The sequence below is a fragment of the Sander vitreus genome, chromosome 20 (assembly GCF_031162955.1).
Source record: "Sander vitreus isolate 19-12246 chromosome 20, sanVit1, whole genome shotgun sequence".
NCBI lineage: Eukaryota > Metazoa > Chordata > Actinopteri > Perciformes > Percidae > Sander > Sander vitreus.
Window position 1 is genome coordinate 8440743 of NC_135874.1, and position 24796 is coordinate 8465538.

Here is a 24796-nt window from a genome sequence, read left to right on the forward strand (position 1 = left end):
AGGTCAAGAATGAACGGTCGAGCTCGATATCTAAATGGATAGAGATGGATACAACAGAAATGACTGTCAGCAGATGTTTTGTATATTTGTATATTTTCTCATAATGACCTATGACTGATGTTTATATCAAGACAAGCTACTAATGAACATAAAATAAACACATTGACAAAATAACTGGACATGAAAGCAGAACACATTCTTGATTTTTTTTTTTTTTTTTTGACGTTTGCTTACAAAACATGGCTGTGTTTGTGCATTTTCTAATACCGATCATTTTTTAGGTTCAAAACATATGAAGCAATTTGGAATAAATTTTGCATATACCCTGTTTGCATACCTTTGCGAGTAAGAAAACACCTTTCACCTCTGTGCACAGACACCAAAAGAAGAGGGAAAATCAATTATCTTTTTTAATTACATTATCTAAGCATAGATGCATTACTTGTGAAAAAGGTAGAAAAAACAGCAAGTCTTTCTCAATAAGTTAAACCTCTCTGGCCTGAAGAGTAGGGGCCGGCTCACAAAACAGAAGATTTCCCGTAAAGCATTCAAATTCATTGAAACAAAAGACAAGGAGTTAACTCGTGTCACTGAAATAAAAGTGCGTCCCCTTGTTGAATTTAACTTGTTAAAAAACAAACAAAAACAAAAACATAGAAGATGCAAGTGGCTTATGTTACAGTCCTTCGACCCTTTTCCACAGGGATCTGCAAGCATTTTTCATGAAACTTCACAAGTTCCATCGTTTGATCGACAAACAATAAGCGGAGTTATAGTTGGTAAAAAAAATTATAATAACAATAACAATAATTACAATGACAGTAATAACGAGAAATGTAAGTAATAAACACAGTCCTGTACAGTCAGGCTCATCTTCTAATTGACCGCAGCCAAACGGATCAATTATGGATTGGTCTTCAGCAGTGTGACAGACCCGTACTGACTCAAGGAAGGCGGCCAGTGATGTCCTCTCCTCAGCTGCCCTCGACTATGGTTTGGTGGAAAATGCCTTTCCATTTCATGTCACCCTCTGCAGCGGAAAAGAGACAAAGGAAAGTGAGTAGGAGCGGTTCTCTTGTCGTCAGATGTTTCAGTTTGCTCGGCTGGCAATGTAATCAGTATGACTACAGTTAAATTATTAAACAATATCTTCTATTTAACATAGTAATATACTGTATACAACTGTAAATACAATTCATCTATCTACCATCATTCACGACATAATATGTATCAAAATGTGAAATGGACGGTGGCCGGGTTGGCTCAGTGGGTAGAGCAGGCGCACATATTCTGAGAGGTTTATGCCTCGACGCATTGGTCCAAGGTTCGAATCAGACCTGGGACAATTTCCTGCATGTCTTCCCCCTCTCTCTCCCCTTTCTCACCTAGCTGTCCTGTCAAAAATGAAAAGCGGAAAAGCCCAAAAAAAAGAAGGGGAAAAAAAAAGAAAAGTGAAATGGACAGACGTAAACAATTGTCTGAAAGATGGTGAAAGAACACTGCAATAAAGCCTTTACAAAAAAAAACAACCTTTAGTGTGCTTTTACACATAAACTGTTTGATTGAGTTTAAACCATAGACTGTTAATATTAATTATTATTATACTATTATTAATTTTACAGTCAATGGTTTAAACCAACACCGGTGAGCTTTTTTTTTTTAAGATCATTTATTTGGCCATTTTTAAAGGAACATGCCGACTTATTGGGACTTTGTCTTATTCATCGTATCCCCCAGAGTTAGATAAGTCCATACATACGCTTCTCATCTCCGTGCGTGTTGTAACTCTGTCTGACGGCCCCAGCGCTAGCTTAGCCTAGCACAGATCCTGGAGGTAACCGGTTCCAACTAGCCTACTGCTCCCAATAAGTGACAAAATAACGCCAACATGTTCCTGTTTACATGTTGTGATTTGTATAGTCACAGCGTGTACAAATAACAAGGTCACATGAGACACAGCCATCTTCTAACCGTATACAAACTGGGAACTATATTCTCAGAAAGGCGAAGCACTGCTTCGCCTTTCTGAGAATATAGTTCCCAGTGCCACAATATGCCTGTGTCACATGTCTCACAATTCTACCACAGAAGCAATAGAAAATAGTGTGTGGTGTGCCCCCCCCCCCACCCCTCAAAAAAAAAAAACAGTAAGTGAAACAAGTTGCAGCTTTGACTGATAATGACTATAATCAATTATTTCTTCATGAGAACACACCAGAGAGGAGAAATATACCCACGAGGCACAATAAGTAAACATATACAAATATTAAGTATATTATAAAGTATGAAAATAAAGTGTGTCACATCTCATAAGCAGTCTGATAGAGTTTTTTCTCCAAAAAGATCTCCAAAACCACAGAGAAGAGTGCAAGACAACAGAGACTACAGAGCTAAGAAGAAAAGAAAAAAACTCACCTCACTGCGGTTTGTAGTAGAGGTTGTTCCCACGGATTGATCAGTCTAGTTCGTGGACCTCGTCCTGCACGGAGACTGAGGGCCGCGCGGCTTCACTCAGGCGTTTGGCCATGATGTCCCACTGTGGAGCCAGGACTTTGGATTTAGAGCCTGCAGAGGAGGAAGAGAACAAGAGATGTTGGTCTCTCACTCACACACTCTCTCACACACACACACACACACACTAAAGGAAAAAGTATTCTGCCCCCTGGTGGCTCCATAGAGTACTAATGTCTCATGAATAAACATTATTATTCATGTATGTATGTGTTTTTGTCTTAATCTTTGACTACTCTAACCAGATAAAGTTTGGAAGACATACATCCATAAAATCTTAATATCTAAATAACAGCGATGTAAAGGTTTCAATCAGCCCCATCAATGGCATTTTATCAACAGTATAAAATGTAAATAGTAAATATACTCTTCGGTTTTACACAGAAACAACCAGCAGCTGGTATTTATAAAATACCAGTTCACATTATGACATTCAGCAAATCTTTATTAGCATCCATTATCAGGTTGTTGACAATCTGACAAAGCCACATTTTTTTAATAATTTGGCATTCAGCCTGCAACGCATGTTTAACAACGACCATAGAACATGAAGCAACATTATTTTAACATTTATATGTGCTTTGCTACACCTGTGAGGTCTGGCCAATAATTAAAATAGCTCCATAACATGATGACATGGATCGAAAAACAAAGGAGAGCAGGTTATTTTATTACTTCTAACAAACAAGAAGCCAATTAGTAAACTTTAGTGTTACTAGTAGGTGGATTTCTGAACTAAAAATGTAATTTCTCCTTGGTGGATTAATAAAGTACTTCTTCTTTGGACAGAGCCAGGCTGGCCGTTTCCCTGTTTCCAGTCTTTATGCTAAGCTAATCGCTTTCTGGTTTTAAGCTGCATACTTTAAGAACAAACTAGGTTTCTATCTTCTCTCAGTGAGAAAGAGAATAATATTTTCCCCCAAAAACTATTCTTTAAGTTTCAGTCTGTCCAGAATAATAGTTGGTATTATAAAGACCAATTTGAATTATATGGACAATTACCGATTAAAAAATAAGAATAAGGTTGCTTGTGGAAACCATTCCCGTCTTCTGACAGATGACACATGATATGAATGACTAAGTTGATAAATGAAAAAATGAAAACTAATCCCCAGTACTTGATCCTGGCTGCTTTCCAACCTCAATCTCCCCCTGGTGTGTTATCCCAGCCTGGGCCTGAGGTGGGCTCACACACCAGTGGAGATGCTCTCCCTCAGGATACACTTAACAAGCCCTCCTCCTCCTCCTCTTTGCTGTTACCATGACAACATAGACCGTAGCCTCCAGCTAAAGCAGCAAGGCCGATCCGATCCTCTCGCAATCTCTCTCTTTCCCTCCGTCTTTCTCTGGCATACTCTCACTCTCTTGATTTCTCAGTCTGTCTCTTCCCCTCTCTCATTTCACAGGGGAGAGGGGAAAGTGGGACATAACCCAAAAAAATAAGAGCCCCTCACAAACTCTTAACCCTTCGGCGGTGTGTTGTAGCCGCTGAATGAGCCGTGGAGCTCAGATATGCCTTTACCTTCTCCTTAAAATATTATAAATAACCAATGTTTAGCAAAGATATCCAAATCTTTAACATTTATGTGTAATGTAATATTATTTTAGATTGTGTTAGCACAGTTATAATAATTAAAATTAGGCTGGAATGACACGAAAATGCCATGAAAAAAACATTAAGATCAGTTTCAAAGCTAATGACAGCATTATTCCACTCCAACAGCTGCCATTAGAGTCATATGTGCACATAAAAACACAAAAAGAACTGCAGTTTCAAGTATTTTCCTTCATAAAATATATCTCAATAAAAGCATTCCATTAACGCAACCAAGTAATTAGTACGTTAGATGAGATGTGAGGAAATAAAATGACTATAGCAGGGATTTAGATCATATTAGATATGTTAAAGTGTGCTAATATTCTTTAATAACTCATTGCGGAAGCTAAAATCTGAATATATACCGAGGATAAGCTTGCTCTATTATAGTATCATGATGCAAAAAATGATGAAATTGAAATACTTTGAGGCAGAGAAAGCAAACAAACACACATATACTGTCCTCTCTCCGCTCACTCACCATCCAGGCCGTTGTGCTGTTCATAGCTGCGTTTGCCCAGGATGGTGGGGGAGCCATTGTTGAGGATGGGAGAGGACTTTATGGGCGTCAGGCTGCCTGTAGAGATGGACGCTCCACGAGCCGGGGGGTCGGGTTTGGCTGGACGGGGATGTGCTTCTGTAGATGACAAAGGGAGAGAAGAAGAAACATGAAGGGAGGTGGAGGAAAGGGAAAGTAAATAGTTGTTTTAGATAAGAAGGGAGGACAACAAGGAGCAAACGGAGGATTACAAGACTATAATGAATAAAGTAACCATAAGTGAAAAAATATTTTCAAACTGTTGAATTGGAACAACTGGAAGATGGGAAACTGCTAACTTTCTTGGTTGGTATTAATTAATTAATTTTTTTAGATTATTTTTGAGGCATTTCCGCATTTAATGGATAGGAAAGCAATGCAAGGGCGAGAGAGAGGGGGAAGACATGCAGGAAATCGTCCCAGGTTGGACTCGAACCCTGGACCTTCTACGTCGAGGCATAAGCCTCTGAATATGTGCGCCCGCTCTACCGACTGAGCTATCCTGGCCACAGGTTGGTATTCATTTTGAGATACTCTCAGGGATTCAAAGTAACAAAAAGGTGTTTTTCTTTTCTCAGAATCAATGTGAGTTCATTCAAGGAAGACCGTGTTAACAATATCAAAGCAACCAAAGTAAAACAAGCCTAAGAGTCCACAGCTATGCTAGCAGCTCTGTGAGGCATTATATCTGTACCAAAGTTCATTGCAATCCATCAAGTAGTTGTAAAGATATTTCACTCAAAACTACAAATGTTGACCTCATGATGGCGCTAGAAGAAAAGTCAGAAGATCACCAAAGTCAGTAGGCCTCATCCTCTGGGGGCCATGAATGTCTGTACCAGGTTTAAAGGCAATCCAGCCAATCATTATTGAGATATTTCAGTCTGGAACAAAGTGGTGCACCGACCGACTGACATTGAGCCGTAAAGCCACGCACCAGCGTGTCTAAAAAGCAATCATCAATCCATTTGGAACACCACACCTACTTAAAACTGACTGAAAATAGAAACTCCAAACGTAAGAGATGCAGTGGGCGACCGGCATCGTCTTACCTAAATACCGAACCACAGACTCCAGAGGTTTACGTTCCACAGGTTTCAGTGGCGAAGGCTTTTTTGGCCCATCTGGCAACCGCAGTGCACCTGCAGAAATTCATTGTAGAAATACAGTAAATAAAAACGTAATCCAACCCAGTCCACCTGTGAGGACAAAGAAAAGGCGCTTACACTCTGCCTTGATGGCTGCTGTGTTGACAGGGAGGTAGGGGTGCCTGGCCAGATATCGCGGCCTGATGATGTCCTTGCAGATGCGACGTGCCACCTGCGTCAGGGTGGTGGTCTGCAGGAAGAAAGCCTGTCGCGTCTTCACTGCGAATTTGGGGCTCCCGCTGTGCCGCAGGGGCAGGCCGTGGGGGCTCTGGAAGTACAAACGAACCATACAAACGGTTAGATACCATTTTAAGGTATTTTATTGTGTTACCTATAGAGCTTTTATTGTGACGTGGAAAAACGGAAGTGGATAAAGAGTTGTAATGACTGGCCGTTGACTGTGTTGTGGGTTAATAAAGTGAGACAGTGCTGTTTTTGTTCTGGCATTGGAAGCCCGCGTTTCTTTATTTTATAGTCGAACCTGAGTCTAGGCAACATAATGAACCATCGGTTGCACCGTAAATGTTCAGCAGTGTGTTTGTGGCCTTGATCTGACGAACACCGGGGACAGGTCATTTCATCAGCCGACTGATGGCAACAACAACATTTGGAGTAAATCGATGGATTTAATCACTTATTGATACTGGTTGGCAAAATGGAGCTGACTGGAATGCTTCCCAAAATGCACCATCCATTTAACACACTGGCCCAGTTAATGCAGACTACCAAAGTCACTTAGTAGCTAATATTTTACTTTACACAAGATGTATACCCATTCAAAATGTATGTGGTACTTAATCTGGCTTGTTGACATAGTACACACAAATGGGTATGCACACATTTACAGTATTTACACGTTAACGTACTGTATGGTTCCTTATGAGAACAAGAGTTAATTACGGTTACCATTTTTTTAAGGTAAAGTTTGAAAATGTTCCAGGCAAGGGATATCATGGGGAGACTCCAATGTTAACCTCCATCAACTGCTGTGTTTTTAGTTCAAAGAATTAGGGTTTGGCTAAGGAACATTTAGATTATCTTGTTTAAGATGTTTGAATGCAGGGTATTACAGTCATTTTTGCTACTTAAAAAAAAAACACAGAAAAGTACCAAATTGTTTTGAGGTATGCTAAAACAAATCAATGCCAGCTAACTACCTGTTTGTGCACAGACCTAAAACAAAACGGAAAAGTTAACCTTTAACTACTTATATAATCAATATAATAGATAATCAATTCATTTTTTTCGTCATTTTTCCAACAAAAAAAAATACCAAACATTTGCTGGTTCCAGCTTTTCAAATGTGAGGCTATGATGCTTTTCTTTGTCCTATCCGATAATAAACTGAATATCTTTGGGTTTGGGAGTGTTGGTAAGATTAAAAAAAAAGGCATTTAATGAAAATAAGCAGCCCTAAATAAAAACTTGGTTTAACTTGCGTGAGGATGAGAAGAAAAAGATTTTCTCTGGAAGATGAAATATTCCTTTAAGGGGAGGGTAAGGCTTTAGGCAAACAGTAAGGCTGTTGTTTGGGGTTTGCAGAATAAATAAACGAAATGAGTCCAGTGAAGCACGTGTGTGTTTGTGTTAGTTTGTACCATGCTGATGCGGTTGGGTCCAGGCCTCTCTCCATCCAGTCTTGTGGGCATCTTCAGCCCGCCGTACTTCTTCCAGTAGGTCCAGCATGAAGCGCACAGGCGGCACTGCATGTTGGGAGGTCCCCACGAGTACCATTGGTAGGAGCTACTGGCTACACACACACAAACAAACAAAAGAAAGTATTATATAGTAGTGCAGTGTGACACAGCAACACACATAATCATAAACCATACATAATCATGAACATGTGCAGGCAAGGGAGAGCACAACCATTAAAGTGCTCATATTATGCTCATTCAGGTTCATAATTGTATTTATAGGTTATATCAGAATAGGTTTACATGGTTTAATTTTCAAAAAACATATTTTTGTTGTACTGCACACTGCTGCAGCTCCTCTTTTCACCCTGTGTGTTGAGCTCTCTGTTTTAGCTACAGAGTGAGGCATCTCACTTCTGTTCCATCTTTGTTGGGAGTCGCACATGCGCAGTACCTAGGTAAGGACTACTAGCCAGTCAGAAGCAGAGTATGAGGGCGTACCATGCTAGCAGCTAGGTGAGCATTATAACGTGTGTTACAAAGTGACCACGTTTGTCAGGGAAGTAAAGGCTGGACTACAATAGAGCTGTTTGGAGCAGATTGTGAACAGTGTTTTCTGTTGGAGATGGTAAGTCCCTCTGGGGTGGACTTTGGGCTTTTTCACTTTGTAAACCTATAACGTGCACAAAAAAGATATATAACACTATAAAGGAAAGGGGAAAAGCCAAAAAGCATAATATGAGCACTTTAATCATTCATCACTGAATTAACTACAACCATTTAAATAACTCAAATAATACTCTGCTGCAGGGCACGTCATGCAATTCTCTCTCTCATCTCCACTTTGTAAATCTAGTATCAAATGTGTGCCCCATACAGAGAGTATGGCGTCGATCGGCGCTCTTTGAATTATCCGGTAAAAATGATATAAAATGTAAATGAATGTTTTGGTTTAAATGAGTGGTCATTTCTAACGGGGCTCTGTTGAAAACAGAACAGGGAGGTTTCCATTTAGGATGTACTGAGGAGTGCTTGAAATATTTTTGTTGGATGTTAAGTTATACTAAATCACAAATATACATCATACTGAAGATGTTTTACTATACTACTAAAAAGAAAAGCAAGCCTTTAACAGCACCATTTCATCACATTAAAAACTGATACTTCAGAGTATGTCCACATTAAGCCGGTTAACTTTGTTTTGGCCCTGCTTGCACAGTAAAGCAGCAATTTTCTCATCAAACTGACCATGACTGTTTCCAGAGCAGATACATTTTGAAAGGTCGGCTTGGTGTTTTAGTGTATTAGTAAATTAAAGAGGACAACCTCTCGTAGCCTCTAACTTGCGCTGACATTTTAAATGTCAATAAAGCCGATTATACAGCACAAACAAAGTCATTAACCTGTATTAATGTTATGTTGGGTGTTTTGCCGAGTACATTTTAAAGACTTGTCTTAGAATGCACCTTTGAGTGAATAAGATAAAGCTTGTGAATTAATAAATGCATCTGTAAACTGATTCTCATAAAAGGCTTTTTAAATTATATAACTTTTTAGGGTCGTTTTCCACTCAAGGTGAAAGCATATTCAGTATGCAACAACCTCTCTAAATACAATTGCACCTGGAATGCCAAAGCAATTACCCTAAGTTCATCATGTTCAATTTAGCAAGACTTATTGGAATCCTATGAAATCTGGTCAATACTTGCTTTTTTTATTTTATTTCAACAAGCGAAAGAAACTGCAGCTGTTGCAGTCTAATGACAGCAGTGTTACACATGCGAATGACTTACTGTAGCAGCTTTCACAGGCTCTACCGAGGCCGGGGGTCTGCGCTGAGCCTGGAGGTACGGGGGCCCCTGGGACCCCTGGGACCCCTTGGACGCCTGGGACCCCTTGGACGCCCGGTACCCCCGGGACCACCGCAACCGCCGCTCCATTCACCAGAGCTGGTTTTACATTGTTACTCAGCTGGTTGGGGTTTGGCTTGTTACTGGAGGGAGCACAGAAACAAGGAGAGGGTCAGACCAGCATAGATAATACAGGCCAAAGAGAATAGATAACATTCATCAGACTGCTGCCAGAGACGGCAGTTATACGGACACTGTACTAAGAGCTGCCATGAAAACAAATAAAAGGGAAAGAAGGGTTCCTGCTCGGACAACAGCAGCAGATCCAGGGCCGGATTTAAAATACTACACGTTGCTGTGGAGGGTCAGAACAACTCTAAACTTTTCTTGATAACTCCATGTATTCAGATGAAGGAGTTGCACACGTGATCTCTGAAGAATATAATTAACCACACAGAAACTTGCACTGAGGTACTCACTAGTTGGGGATGTAAACCTGCTTCAACTTGCTTTCTGCCTCGGCTGCTTTTAATCGTTTCTGGAGAAGAGACAGAGGTCGAGGAGGAGGGAGAGAGTAGAGAAAGAATGGCGGGATTAGGCAGGTTAGCTCCAACAACACCCCATACCAATTTAATTGATTTTAAGACAGAGTACGGATTTCTGAATTTATAATGAGAACTACAGGTATATGATTATTTTTGTTATACGTTGTAATTTGGAGCCACGCTGATGCCAAAATACAGATGTATGCCAAAACATGAAATCAAACTGACAGAGGCCAAACTGAGAATGAGCACAAAAAAAAAGTTAGGACGAGAAACACTTGTTTCTGTAACAAGAACTAAATAAAGATAAACAATGTTCCTTTTTCACTTGGTATGCAAATCAGACGCAAACAAAAAGATCAATGTGTAACACTTATTGGGCTATAAAGAATAATAAAAATACAGCTAATTAGATATATATTTTTTTAAATCCCTAAGATATAATGAATGTTTTTACCTGCTGTACATATCTGTCTGTGGTCTTCCACATGTAGTAATACTCAATAATACTTGTCAGGGACTTCCAGGGCAGCTGGAGAAAGAGAGAAGGCACAGTGTAATCATTATTTCAGTGTTGTCGTTAATAAAATGGGGAGAGCAGGCCGACAAAGAAACGTGTACTATTTTCTACACACACTTGACTGTCAAAGACACCTTTTAGCAGTGGAGTTAGCACTCCCACACAAATATACAAATGTCTTTAGCCCACGGAATGTACTCATCGGTCACAAAAACACCATTTACTATGAAGAGATTTCGTCATATAAATGAAACAACCGGCCCCAGAATCCATCTGAACCCACTGAAGTTGCACTGTAAGGTTCCCTCTGAGAAGTTTGAAAGGAAAATGAGTTGTAAAGTGGAGGCCCCGCCCATACTGATGGTGTAGTCCTGTTGTGTGAGTGAAGGCTTGGGTGGAAACCTAAGGGAGCAGCACTGACAGCAGCCAGCCACCAGGTGGTGGAGTGATGCACACAGTGAGAGCTCGGCACAATGCGTATTAGTAAAGTCCACAAACGGCAGCACTTCTCAAAAGATATTTTTGTGGAATGTTTCTCTGGACAAATGGTCATTGTGCTTAGCTTTAACGTTTTCACTCTACACTATGGGCTGGCTGCAATCTCAGCTCAAAAGACTACTACTGTGCTTGAAAGTTGTTCTGTCGAACGTCAGCTAAATAACTAAATGTCCAGAAGAAGTTCAATTCTAATGATGTGGTTTCTGCACTCAGAATCTCTAAATCAGAATTATTGGGCATCCCCACATGCAGGCTGATAAGCAGCATACCAAGTGCTCAATATGTCTTCCACTACACTATTTAATCAAGCTGAAGCTTGAAAAAATATCCAAACCACACAGAGATATGATGTATAAAATACAGCCATGATGACGTCTCTCCAAAATTAAAGGAGTAGTTGGACATTTTGGAAAAAGCGCTTGTTCATGTTCTTGCAGAGATCAATACCACTCGTGTCTGTTTCCATTAATATACTTCATTTGATTCAATTGAAATGTCACTTGAAGTCAAAAATAGGGATAATATAAAGGTGTAAGAAAATTCATTTTCCTCAAAAACATTTAGCATCACAATCATGTGATGTCTCAGCCCCAGCTGTAGGATGTGGTTGAGGAAATGCCACTACCAGCATCTCTAAAGCTCACTAATTAACATGTTATACATTGTTTGTTTAATCCGTACAAAACCAAACGGTACAATCGACACGTTGTCGTTATACAGCCAGACTTTGACTTTTGTTTTTGTACCTTTTAAGGAGGTCGGTTTCCGGTCTTAATGCTAAGCTAAGCTAACCGTCTACTGGTTGCAGTTTCAGATTTTATTTCCCCAAATATCTAACTACTTCCTTGACATTTGCTTTTTATTGGTTTGCTACTCACAAAATCCTGTTGGATGTCGGTGAAGTCTTTGCCGTATTTCTCTAGCGCCTCCTCGAACAGGTTGGCCTCCGAGGCGCTCCACTCCTCCATTTCATCCCTGCAGAGGACGGGCCCGCCCTGAGGCACCAGCGCTGTGATGGCTCGGGTCATGTCATAGCCCGTGGCATGGAGGGTGTCCATGGCGTGAAACTAAACACGAGAATAAATAACACGTTAGTCTCAGGACTTGTTATTGTTGTTTGAACCACTTATGCAATGAATATTGTGCTGGTTCTTGTTAGGAGTGTGACTTGTATGATTTGTTCAGTCCAGGGACTTAATATGCAGCCCCTTGTTCCCCCTGTGTGTGTGTGTGTGTGTGTGTGTGTGTGTGTGTGTGTGTGGCTAGAAGGCCTCTCATCTATGTTTTTAAATATGAGGATAAGATCTAGGGTAGAGTAGACCCAAACCAGGCTTCTTGGGCCAAGTGTTTATTGAGGTCTGTGTGTGGTTATCCTTAACAATCACTAACAGACTAGTCTCGCATTGCCTGGCTCTACCACACATACATTCCAGGATAGGAGGAAAAAAAAAAAACACTCTGGGGTTGTTTGCATTTCTTTAAACCACTCAGAATGGTCTTGGGCGGCGCTAAGCTCTGGACACAGCGATGGTGGCTCTGCAAAATAGTCTCCGGACGGAACTTGTTTTTGTGGAACATTCGAACCCCGCAAAAGAAAACACCACATATAATATTAAATGAAGTTAACTGTTCACACAATACATTAACGTGAGCTATTTAAATGAGCTGGATACATGGTTAATGGCCTGTGTAATGTTACTTAGTCCACAGCCATTCCCACCAATCGGTCCCAAAATTCCCAGAGTTAGATAGTAAATGCCATAAACATATTCTTTGTAAATCTTTACAATCAGTCCCAGAATGAACTTAAAAATTTTCAGCGTGTAGCTTGCTAGCTCGAAGTTTGCCGTTGTCTCCCGATGAGCGAACAGAGTTTAAGAACGGCAACCCACAGAGATCGGAAAACGAGTGACATCCGGCAATTATCCTGGAAATAGTTGATCCAGACTACTAACAGACACACATACATACACACACACACACATGCATGTACACATGCACACTACATTTACTGATCAACACAACTGCCACACTTTCCACCTCTGGTGTGATGCGGATTTAACCCAAGGCTGCTTTCATGTGTGTATGTATGAGTATCTCACCAAGGTGATGTCTCTGGAAGCTGCAGCAGCACTCATGTGCAGGCTGGGCTGCCGGACAGAACTACTGCAGTCCAAGGCTCTGGCGAATGTACCTACTGACCTATGGGACACAAACATGACGCAAAATATAAAGAAAATGTATATAGAGAGAGACGAGTAATAAACTTTCAGTTTTACTTTCAAGAGCTAGATTGGGTGGTTCATTTACAGTTCCATCCGACGTTCTTTTTCTGAACCATTTATGCACAAAAACAAACCCAGTGCTTCCTGATCAAATATTCAGTGTTGTAGTGTTGCAGAGCAAATGATACAACTCCAGCCAATTTGCACTGAAAAACCTAAAACTTGGGTGCCTGGGTAGCTCGCCTGGGTAGCTCACCTGGTAGAGTGTGTGCCCATATACAGAGGATTAGTCCTTGACGCAGCGGCCGAGGGTTCGACTCCCACCTGCGGCCCTTTGCTGCATGTCGTTCCCCCTCTCTCTCCCCTTTCATGTCTAAAGCTATCCTATCTAATAAAGGCCTAAACATGCCCCACAAAAACAAACTACTAAGCAGCCATATTTAGCTAAAAAAATAAAAATAAATTGGGTTTACAAAATGTCCAAATGAATCTTAATGCAGAGACACCACTCTTATAACTTCAAAATAAAGCAGGAGGCAAAAGACTTATAGCTTAGTTTAGCACAAAGACTGGAAGCAGGGAAAGAGCTAGAAAGCAACATGCATGCATTTCTTCTTCTTTTTTTCCATTACTTGTATGCTTTTGCACTTCTGTGTTGACTTACCGAGCTACTACTAAGAACTGGTCAATCTGTTTCTCCGTCAGCGAGCTGTTGGGGTCCCAGACCTTCTCCTCTAGTTTCTCCAAGTCTCTGCCATCATCCTCGCCTACACAGACCCAGAAGACACAGACACACACACACACACACACACACACACACACACACACACACACACACACACACACACACACACACACACACACACACAGTGGGTCCTACGCTGTTCAAGGCCACTATGGTTCCTTATTGACCACATATGTACAACAAAAGTTTGTAAATCCCACAATCAAATTAGATTTTCTTCCTGGTTTTTTCCTTCTTTTAAAAAGGACTACCTCATGCAAAGTTTTAATGAATCCCACAGTTTTAAATAGGTGGGGTCTGTCAAGCTGCCAGCCTGCAAACCAACAAGCCAGCCTGCCTGAGCTTCTAACACATGTAACAGAATTTCATTAACATGGGTTCAATTAGAGAGCTTGGTGTCCCCATGATGCCTAATTGCAATTTCAGAGGTTTTCCCACCTGCTAAGAATAAAAACAAAACACTGAAACCTAAATCTGGCAGAAAAATAGTCACATTTGAAAAAAACACTGAATATCTATCACACAATAATGGCACAACATGCCTGGAATATAGCTTTCAGACTTGGTTCAATGAAAGTAATAACAGATCTTTATATTATGGACAAGTTGCAAAAAAAACCTCTTTGTATGCGGAAGGTATAATGTCTAACCTGACATTAACAGAATTTAAAACGGCCACATTTGCATTAGTTGCTTCAAGCTTTAAGATGCGTTCAGACAGCGAGCAGTTGCTGCCACTGCCTCCATTGTTTTCAATGTAATGGTTTACAGCGGCTTATGAATGCGCACAATTATCTGCCGCTGCATATAATGCAGTTTATGATGGTTCAACTTGCTGCCTTGTGACCATGGCAACCATAGAAACTATGACGAGGGAAACGATACATGAGCTGATTTTACTGTATCCGAGTTCCCTGAATGATTCACATCTTCATCAGCAGAGAACGGACGGACTAATAAAAAGAAAGGGTATCAGCTTTAAAGCCTGAGTATCCGGTCTGGGACATTAAACAACATTTATGGCACTAATTAGCAAATCTTGCTGTATTAATTGCATTATATTAACCATGTCCTCTATTTTAAGCCACAACCCGCTCTATTTACCTGCGGGATGAGATTACGGGTGGAGGATAGCAGCAGCATGTGGTGTACAGGCTGGTAGGATCGGAGGTAGCCAGTGGCGGCCACTTAAAGTTCATGAAATGTTCCTGGCAATTGAGCAGTTACAAAAACATGAAAAGTTAAGCGGTTCATTATGGCTCAGACTGCCATATTAATGCTGAAAAATAGCTAAAAAAATAAATAAAAAAAAGAAGAAACAAATCAGTACACAGGAGGGTAAAAAAGCCCCCTGCAGGAAAACGTTAATGTGCTACTCTGTGAATAAGCTTCTCTGGAAAACTGTGTCAATTAAAAACGCCCAAGATTTAAGTTCAAGTATGATGTACCTTCTTTCAGGAGGTCGGTGATGTCGGCCTGGTACTTGTTCCCAACGCGGATCTCTCCCTTATCAGCCAGCAGAGTCTTTTGCTGAGGGTCATACACCAGCGAGTAGAAGAAGGCATCCTGGGAAATACAGATGACAGGAAGGCATGAGGATAGTATGAAAGGAACAGGAAGCAAGACGGGCGAACGAAGAGCGGCAAGAGAGGAGTGTATCGGTCTGTGTGTGTATGTGTGTGCGTGTGTGTATGTATGTGTGTGTGCGTGCGTGCACGTCTCCCCCTCTGCTAGTCTCTCGTCTCCTCATTACGGTATGTGAAAAGAACATTCTGGGTCAACACGTTGAATAATTCATCTGGAAACAAGAATCTGTTAACTCATAAGTCTTTCACACACTCTCTCTCTTAGATCATCCTGAAATGCACACACACCTAATCACAGTTTAAAAGCCCCCGTCCTGTAATTTGAGCATAAGGAGCTGGGGGTACGTACCTCTCTGTCTATATAAGACTTCAGCGCTTCGGTCTCGTTCAGCAAAGTCACACAGCACTTCCCCCTGGAGTCCAGAAAGAGATGTAAGGAAAAGGAAGGAAAAAAGGAGAGGGAAAGACAGGAGGGAGAAGAAAGGGTGAATAGTTAACATTAGGGCTGCAGCTAACTTTTTTTTTTTCATTGTCGATTAATCTGTCGATTATTTTCTAGATTAATCGATTAGTTGTTTGGTCTATAAAATGTCACAAAATGGTAAAAGTAAAAAAAAAAAAAAAAAGGTTGATCAAGGTTTCCTAAAGCCCAAGACGACGTCCTCAAATGTATTGTTTTGTCCACAACTCAAACAATATTTAGTTTAGTGTCATAGAGCGGTGAAAAAAACTAGAATATATTCCCATTTAAGAAGCTAGAATTCAGAAAATGTTTCTCTTTCTTCTCCCCCCCGACTCAAACCAATTAATTGGTTATCAAAATAGTTGGCGATTGATTTAATGGTTGACAACTAATCGCTTAATCTTTGCAGCTCTAGTTAGGAGCTGTGTGAAGCACAGAACAACAGACAAGACTTAAAGTCTAGGGGATAACACGTTGCATAAGTGCTACCCTGGTCTGACCGTCAATGGGTATACTTTGACGTAGGATGCATCTGAGAAACTGCAACAACGATATTGATTTGGTTCCAGCTGGCACAACCTGTTATTTAAGTGTGTTGATGCTGGCAGCACTCATCTCTGTCACCTCAACTGCTGCTGTCTGAATCCAAATTATTCACCAGCTAAGTAGTCATACCTCTGTAGCCCGAAGCGAACCCCAGTCAGCGGGGTGATAAACTCAAAACATCTCGTGTAACCTCGCTGCTGCAGCACACAGGTGTTAAGTTAAAAAAAACCTAATCAACTTTGAATCCTCACTAAACAAAAACGGCTCAGAGTATTTTTATTCGAGCAGATGTCAGTTTGCTCTCTTCGGAAAATGTCAAGTAATAAGGTGGTAATGATTAGGTGGGTTTGCCCGGAGCTTAGCGATGAGCAAAGGCAGTTCTATATGTAGGAACAGCTTTCTGTTGACATTTAGTGCTCAATGTGCACACTGCATGTGAGTGGATTATTTTATGTTGGAGTTGGTTGTAGACTGAAAGCTGACTGGCTCAAATGGCTCCGCACCATCTTTCAGTGCTCCTACAACCTTGTGTGTAGCAGATAATGTGAGTGAAGGAATCAATTAATAATCACAGCGTCATCATCCTCCAAGTGAGTCAGGGACCTGTAGTTGTTACAGTCACACACGCAGAATCCAAAAGGTAGAAATTTGATTTACGTATTATGGCTACAAAAATAGAATGGAAGGTAATACCAAATACCCAGAATTAACGGGTTAAGTAGTCAAATGGTTTAATTAAATCTCCAAGTTCATTAAAAACCAGTATGATCAGAGAGTAGTATTTGCTGCTACTGAATAATTTATGCTACCTCGAATACCTATTTTAATGGAGCTGCTCCGATTAGTCGACTGAAAGATAATTAATCAGCAACTATTTTGATAATTGATTCATTGTTTCAACATTTGATGGCTCAACACGTACAGTATTCAAATGCCAGTATATGCTGCTTTACATTGTAGTAAACTGAATCATTCTGGGTTTTGTGACAAAACAAGACATTTGAAGACGTCACCTGCTTGTGCTTTAGGATATTGTGATAGACATGTCTCACTTTTTTCTGGCTTTTTTGTAGACCATTATTACTATTACTATTTTTAAAAATGTACTCATTTATAAAAGCAATGCAAGTGTGACCGGCTGCTCTGTAAACACCTATATCTGTAGATTCACCAGTTGGTCTTGTGTTGCATTTCTGACAAAGTAGCTGCTCAAGGAGGGTTTACTGTAGTATTAAACTATGCTTGCGGTTACCACGGTAACCACAGGTGTCCAGGATGCTAAATTATGAATCCCACTCTGCCCCTGATTGACTAGTACTCGTTTCCTTCGATGGCTGGGGTTGGTTAGGTTATGGCATGACGAGTGAGACTGGTCAGGGTTAGGGTAAGAATATTAGGGTAAGCCAATCAGAGGCAGAGTAGGGCGGGACATGCCATCCGAGGAAAAGAAATCTGGGATCAAGGACAACAGTAAAAGGTATTATCCATTATTTACAAGTGAAAATAATTCTCACAATGAAGCAAGATAGTTTTTTTAAACGAATTGTGATTTTCAGTGCCCTTATTCGATTCATTTTGACTTGTTTTGATCAATTCCATGGGAAGGTTTTTTTTTTTTTTTTTTTAACAAAAAAAAGTTAGATTTTTGGACTCAATAGTAGCCCAAAGGAATTGTATAGAGGCTTTGTTCAAGGCCTGGGATAGGTGTTTGCTGTCAAAACAGCGCACTGTCTGAGTTCAAAACTCTTGGGTGAAAGAGGGAACGACAGAATAAACTGAGACTGAAACTGATCATTCAGAGGTGTAATAGCAGGCTGCTGTTACAGCGGTGTACCTGATGTGTGTGGCAGGTAAAGACTCCAGTTGGCGGGACAGGAAGAGCTCTCTGTGTCTGAGCTGGTGTTTGTGTTTCTCAGGGAGGTCCGTCATCTCTGGATTCTCCATCTCCTCCTCCAGCTCCCCTGAGTGGTTTAAGAGGGGCAAAAGTCAACATAAACATGTCGGATGAGGTGGAACAACGACATCCGCAGGGAGAATAGGAGGGGGATGCAAACGTATCGGCTGCAGCCACAAAACTGTGTCAGATGCACAACAAGGGAATATAAAGCACAAGGATGCACATTTGATGAGCCAGAACAATACAGTCCTCAGGGAGAAGGAGACTTGTGTATTCATACAGATATTTTACATACTTCGCACTGATTATGTCTACATGAGACCTGCGATATGAATCAAACAACATCTGGCTACGGTTTTCTCCTCCAATTCTACCCAGATTATAAAAGCGACGACATGTTTCACGCAGCTCAGGATTCTCCATCATTTTAATGCCCTCCAACTGTGTTTTCATTATACTAGTATTTGGGTAATCTCTTGTATTTCAAGCGTGAAAACTACTACAAGAAGCTGAATGGGATGTTAGGAAAACACCAGTGTAGAGTCTATTCTTCCGGGTTATCTGTTTAGAACAGCAGAAAGACACAGCAAGGCAAGGCAGCTTTATTTGTATAGCACATTTCAGCAACAGGGCAATTCAAAGTGCTTTACATGAAAACAGATAAAAAAAATTAAAAAAAGATAAAATACGAGAAAAAAAAAAAAGTTACAGTGCAGTATAAGAAATTAAACATTGAAGAGCAGTTAAAACAGTTAAATATATAAAAGCAGATAAAATAACTTTCCTGGACTCCAGTTTTTGGAAAGCCAAAACTTTTTGACCAATATGACAGATATCTCAAGCAGTCCGGTCCATACTTTCTAACCATCTCACCCACTACGGGTCCAGATGCGTCGCACGGCTTTGAGGTTTCATTCCCCATAGTTACAGAAGCTTTTCCTTTAGTATACTCTTATCATTTTCGATGTGGTCGGCAGGCAATTCTGTAGCTTCCACTGAGAAAAGGTCAGGATTTGTTCTTGGAAATTTAGGACCTAAAAATGCAGTTCATTTAAATTCACACTGGTTTTTCCAAAAGGTGGCTAGAGTTACTTTTTTTTTTTTTTTTAGACTTGAAATTTGAAGACGCACATAAATAAATAAATAAATACATACAACAATGTAATGCATTTTCCCACCAGAATGTATACCTGGTGGACAGAAAACCCACAGAAATCAGATTTAATACTTGTCATCATGAGAACTACCTTGGAGCAAATAAGAACAGTTTAATGACTTAAAAATAATAAAACATTTTAGGTCTATTCAAAAGGTTTAAGATTAAAATATTTGTTCAACGGAATTACACCTCTTCCATACGCAAAACAAACAAAAAAGTTAAATGAATTCAGACAGCTTCAGTTTTAGTTCCCCCGGGTTTGGAGATTTCCGTTTCTGAGATTTCTGCCGTCATACAAGGGAGCTTAAAGGAATTTTATTTTGTGGTGCTAAACATTTAAAAAAGCAATGTTACTTTCCGAAACAATGTCCCAGTTATTCTGGGTAATCCAGAGACCTCACTGTCAAAAGTCGTTATTGGAACTACTTTCTACCTGTTCTGTGGATTATCCAGAGTAACAGGGACAGTTTCTGGAGAGGGATGCCCTCGCTAAATCTCACTGTATTTTTTACTGTTAGCAGAAACAAAACAAAAAAATTAATTTACCTCCATAGAATTAGGCAGGGACGTGCACAGACTGTGGCTGTACTCAATGATTCTGGTTGAGATAACTAATGTTATGATTTGGCACCATAAATTAACTAATTAATTAATATATATATATATATGTATATGTGTGTGTGTGTGATTAGCTTTGGTTGATAATGTAGCATTTTACCTTAATATAAGGCAATGCTGCGCGACATGATGCAAACGTTACAAGCTGAAGCTGCACATTATTCAAAGCTCAAGTGGATTTTTTTGGTTACTATTCACAGGGCATTTGTCATAATCCTCATAACTTTAAAAACTCTGTGTGTGAGAATATAAACAAAGTCACGTGACCGGGGGCAGAGGGCATCGCTGAGGGCTAGATTGGATGATATAGCGATTTAATTTGATTTCATTTTAGTAATAATGGGCGTTTTATCGCATTAATGCAGCCACAACAGCAAAAAGAAGATGAAAAAAGAAAGAAAGGTTTATTTAGGCTCTTTCACCAGAGGGGCAGCTAAGCCAATCAGGGCAAACGGGCAGTTGCCCAGGCAACAATAGCACGTCCCTGGAATTAGGGCAGTGGCAGAAATCTCAAAACTTAAAAATGAAGAATGAGTGAGTGAGTGAGTGTGTGTGTGTGTGTGTGTGTGTGTGTGTGTGTGTGTGTGTGTGTGTGTACTTTGGGTGAACTGACCCTTAACATTAGGCTAAGATTACAGTATGGGTTTAGGATAGACAGGCCCCATGAAGGACAGAAGTAAAAGGATGTGTTTATGTTAAAGGGGTGATACCGTATTGCACTTCCATAAAGTATCATCCTGACCTGTCAAACATGCATGTCTTTCAAACTGCTTACACTTCGTTTGTAACGCAGAAATCGTCAAGGTGTTTCCTCCGACTTGACAAACTTCCTCCAGAGCCACAGAAAATATGATACAACGGTTTTCACAGGCTGAGTAGCACACCACTTGACTAGTAAATTAACGGTTCTCTTCAGGCTTTTGTTGTTTATTGAGCCAATTTCTCTCAAGCCAGTCTCAGCTTGTATGGCATTGTGGCTGGGAGTGCTACGACATGGATTCTCTAAGACTTTCCTGTGATTCCAGGTGTAACCTTGTGTACCCTGGTAGCTTGGATTAAAAGATCTGATGGTGAAAAAGAGTCCTCGGTAATCGTCCGAGAACGGATGGATGGACAGAGCGACTGTTGAAGCGCTATCAGCCCATTTGAGCAGTTCATGTGTCTGAGTCATCCTATAAGAATAGATTTAGCTGCTGCTGGTAGGCAACATCCTCGACACACATTCGCTTCCTCACGTGTGGATGAGGAGAATGGAGGAAATGAAAGTGGAGAAGAGGAAAGAGAAGGTGAGATGGACGGGAAAATAGATAGAGAGATAAATAGAAGAGCACAGAGGAAGCAAAGTGTGACAAAAGAGATGAAGACAGAGCGACATAAAAACAGCGAGGAAGAGAGAGGGAGAGGAGGAAGGGGAGCAATAGAGAAATCAGCAGGGAGAGCGGGGGAAAGAGAGGCAAAGACAGAGAGAGAAAGCCAGAGAGAGTGGTAGAGAGAGTAAGTGCAACAGAGAGAAAGAAGAGCAGTCGGTACGTGCTCCAATTCATTTGGAGTTTCATTAGAGGAAGCCAGACAGAAAGAGGAAGACAGAGAGCAGAACAAAAGCAATCAAGGGATTTTCAGGAGAGGAGATGTGTGGCCAAAATCAATAACTACTCCTTCACTCCCTCACTCAGCCCAGCACATAGCAGACACACCATCGCACGCACACGCACACACAAAAATATGGACTGAGGTTATTAATACAACAAAAAACAAGATACAAAGGGAATAGGAAAGAAGGTGAGAAGTTGTAGGAAGGTGAGCAGAACATGAATTGTGTTAGAGAGGAATCTATGTGTGACTTGACTAAAACATGCATTTTGTGGGTACCTAATTCTTCCATTGTGTGCATGTGCACGTGTTTTACATTCACTTTACATTGTAAGGTCAAGTTCCATCCAGCCCGGCACCTCATAATGAGCTTGAAACTAGTAGTGCCGGTGGCGTTTCCCCTACATGGCACTGCATTAGCATGAAAATCAATAACACTGCAAAAGTGAATCAAATTGCAAAAAGAGTGTATTAATTATTAGCCCGTGTGAAGGGGAAGTAGGGATGATCAGGAGCCACACACAAGACTCACTGCAAAATAAAACCAACATGTGTATATTTCTGTGCACTTTTTTGACGGCAGATCAGTTGGAACAATAAAAGAAAGAAAATGAACTTCAAGAAAATAAAAGACAGCAACTCTTGAGTTATGCAGGAACTGTGTTTGAAGAGAATAACAGCATAATGGCACGTTTTTTTTAAATAGAGCTACACTAGCAAAAGTGATGGCAACCAGGCACATGTACAATTTTAGAGCATACCGTTTTGATTCATAGATAACCAATTGTCATGGGTTTATCCCAGGAAATTTGTTCGCACCGTGGTTGTGAGCACTTCCCACCTGACTGCGACAAATTGCGATGGCTTGCTAATTGAGGATACAACAACAAATGTCCCCAGCCGGACACACACTGTTCACGCTTCATGATCGGCACCTTAACCCCTATAAATGTGTGGCGTTTGCCGTGGGATGTAGCACCTTTGCTTGTTACACCTGAAGGTTAATAAGCCTAATAATAGACATATTTATATAGATCTCTCTCTCTCTCTCCCTCCCTTAGTACATTCATATGGATTTTTTATTTAGTTTATTTAGTATCTTTTATTGTACCAGATGCTTTAAGTTTTTTGTGTGTGGAGAAATTAGCTTTTAGACTTACTAAAAATAAGGAGGAACTGTTCTTTTAAGGTTGAAAATTGTAATATTGTTTGTTCTGGCTCCTGTGTTTGTACAATATCTACTCTGCATGTCTGTCCATCCTGAAAGAGGGAGTCCTTCTCAGCAGCTCTTCGTGAGATTTCTCCCTTTATTATCATCGTTTTGATAGGTTTTTCTTTATCCGAATTGAGGGTCTGCATCTGTATGCTCATATCCATAAATGTACACGCACACAGTGTCCAGGTGATGTAGCAGTACATCAGCTGACTGGCCCCCTGGCTGAGCATCCTTGAGTAGCAACTCAACTCCCCAACCTCAGTCCTTCCTCGGCTGATCCGAGCCAATCTGGCAGTGCACCCACACCATGCTCTCTACAAATTGCCTCTCCATCTCACCTGTCCCAGCCAATTATCAATTATTGATGAATAGGTCGCCTTACGGGGCTGAGAGACGTCTGCGTGGGGAGGGGAAAGGAGAGGAAAGAGCAGCCCTGAAGCCCAGAAGAGGAGGCGAGGAGAGCACCGCAGGCCGTTATTACCTTAACACACTGACTGCACCACTATGATACACCGTGTGTTTGTGTGATGGTGGAGAGACACACACAGACACACAACACAGCTACATGCTTCTGCTCCAAAATCATCGGTCGAAAGGAAAATAACAGTTTATTCACAATTCCTACATCAGCGGGGAGATCCATCAATAAAAAAATCAATACTGTGACCTGAGAAGATATCATCTGGGTGTTTGATTGCGGTTATATTGTGACGCAAGTTAAATATCGTCTTAACTTGGTCTTAAAGGCTGCATTACAGTAAAGTAATAATAAAACAATTCAGACCTTACCCAACTGTTCCGTCTATTATCAACATATTTTTCCCTTCTCCATAACCAAATTAGCAACCCCTACAAAAAAAAAAAATAAATAAATAAATAATTCATGAAAATACCAATAGTCTTACCCAAAACACTATCACATAATCAATATTGAGATAACGGTTTTGTCAATGCTGCCCAGCTCTAACTTCCAAATGAAATGATGTGATTCAGATGGTGTCTTCAGATCTGGGGGCTATGACATGTTTTCCCAGTCAAGGACGTGCGTTAAAAAAGTATTTCCACCATACACAAGTGCATTGTGAGCATGTATTCCTCCATTCACAGCACATTCCAAGCAAGAGTAAGAACAAGAGCAGCATAGTCAGTAGAAAACAAAAACGGTACAAGACAATGTAATACTGCTGATCATTTTTCGTGTCGTGCTGTATGAGTTTTGCTATGGGACTTCAACTCTAGCTGACAACATTTTATCCCTAGAGGTGTAAGGAAAGGATAATAAGAGAGTGACCATACGTAACGTGGCTTTTATCGAGTGAACAGATCTAGAAGTGTAAAATCTTTAAGTTAAGTCAAGTTTTTTCTGCATTGTCACATTGTTTGGTATTGTGCCACTTTCTAAAATGTGACTTTTCATTAGACCCTGCCGGTGGGTGTGGGTAAATACCTGCCAGGCAGGGTCTAACGAAAACGTCTTTCAAACTCCATGTCTACTTTGTCACGCAGGCTTTCCAAAATTCTAAATTGATGCTCTCCAATCCTAAACAGATAACTTTGTTGACATCAAACAGGATATTTTCCCCAGACATAACAAAGCTCCCTCCATAAAAAAGAACGACATTAAACAGCTGTTTTCACAGGCTGAATAGGCTGAATTTTTTCTCCTTTATCTGATTTTGGTGTTTAAAAATCGCTAGGATTCCTCTTTAAGTAACCAGTTCAATTTCTTAAATGTCATGTAAACAAGAAACAAAAAGTATGTAACTGGAGTGAGGTGGTTGGTAGTGTTTAACAGTAATCAGATTGTTGCAGTGCATGTAAACGTGTTCTCCGATTTCTTGACTGAACCTCATTTCTCCCAGTAACCCGATTACTGGAGTGCACTTAAAACTTATAAAAGCTGGCAA

The 24796-nt window shown here is 40.5% G+C and overlaps 1 protein-coding gene across 1 annotated transcript in view; it reads right to left on the reverse strand.

The window, feature by feature from the left end:
- Window positions 1–392: 392 nt before the first annotated feature.
- mta1 (metastasis associated 1) overlaps window positions 393–24796 on the reverse strand; it is a 47837-nt gene continuing 23433 nt past the window's right edge. Inside the window, exons 4-18 of the mRNA XM_078277451.1 lie at window positions 18244–18370; window positions 15750–15813; window positions 15263–15380; window positions 13734–13836; window positions 12947–13046; window positions 11723–11911; window positions 10284–10358; window positions 9761–9819; window positions 9225–9424; window positions 7393–7544; window positions 5873–6062; window positions 5699–5788; window positions 4590–4745; window positions 2416–2565; window positions 393–1030 (exon numbers count right to left, since the gene is read on the reverse strand). Coding sequence (XP_078133577.1) covers window positions 2456–2565; window positions 4590–4745; window positions 5699–5788; window positions 5873–6062; window positions 7393–7544; window positions 9225–9424; window positions 9761–9819; window positions 10284–10358; window positions 11723–11911; window positions 12947–13046; window positions 13734–13836; window positions 15263–15380; window positions 15750–15813; window positions 18244–18370 — 1733 coding nt within the window. The 3' untranslated portion in view covers window positions 393–1030; window positions 2416–2455. The remainder of the gene's footprint in view (window positions 1031–2415; window positions 2566–4589; window positions 4746–5698; window positions 5789–5872; window positions 6063–7392; window positions 7545–9224; window positions 9425–9760; window positions 9820–10283; window positions 10359–11722; window positions 11912–12946; window positions 13047–13733; window positions 13837–15262; window positions 15381–15749; window positions 15814–18243; window positions 18371–24796) is intronic.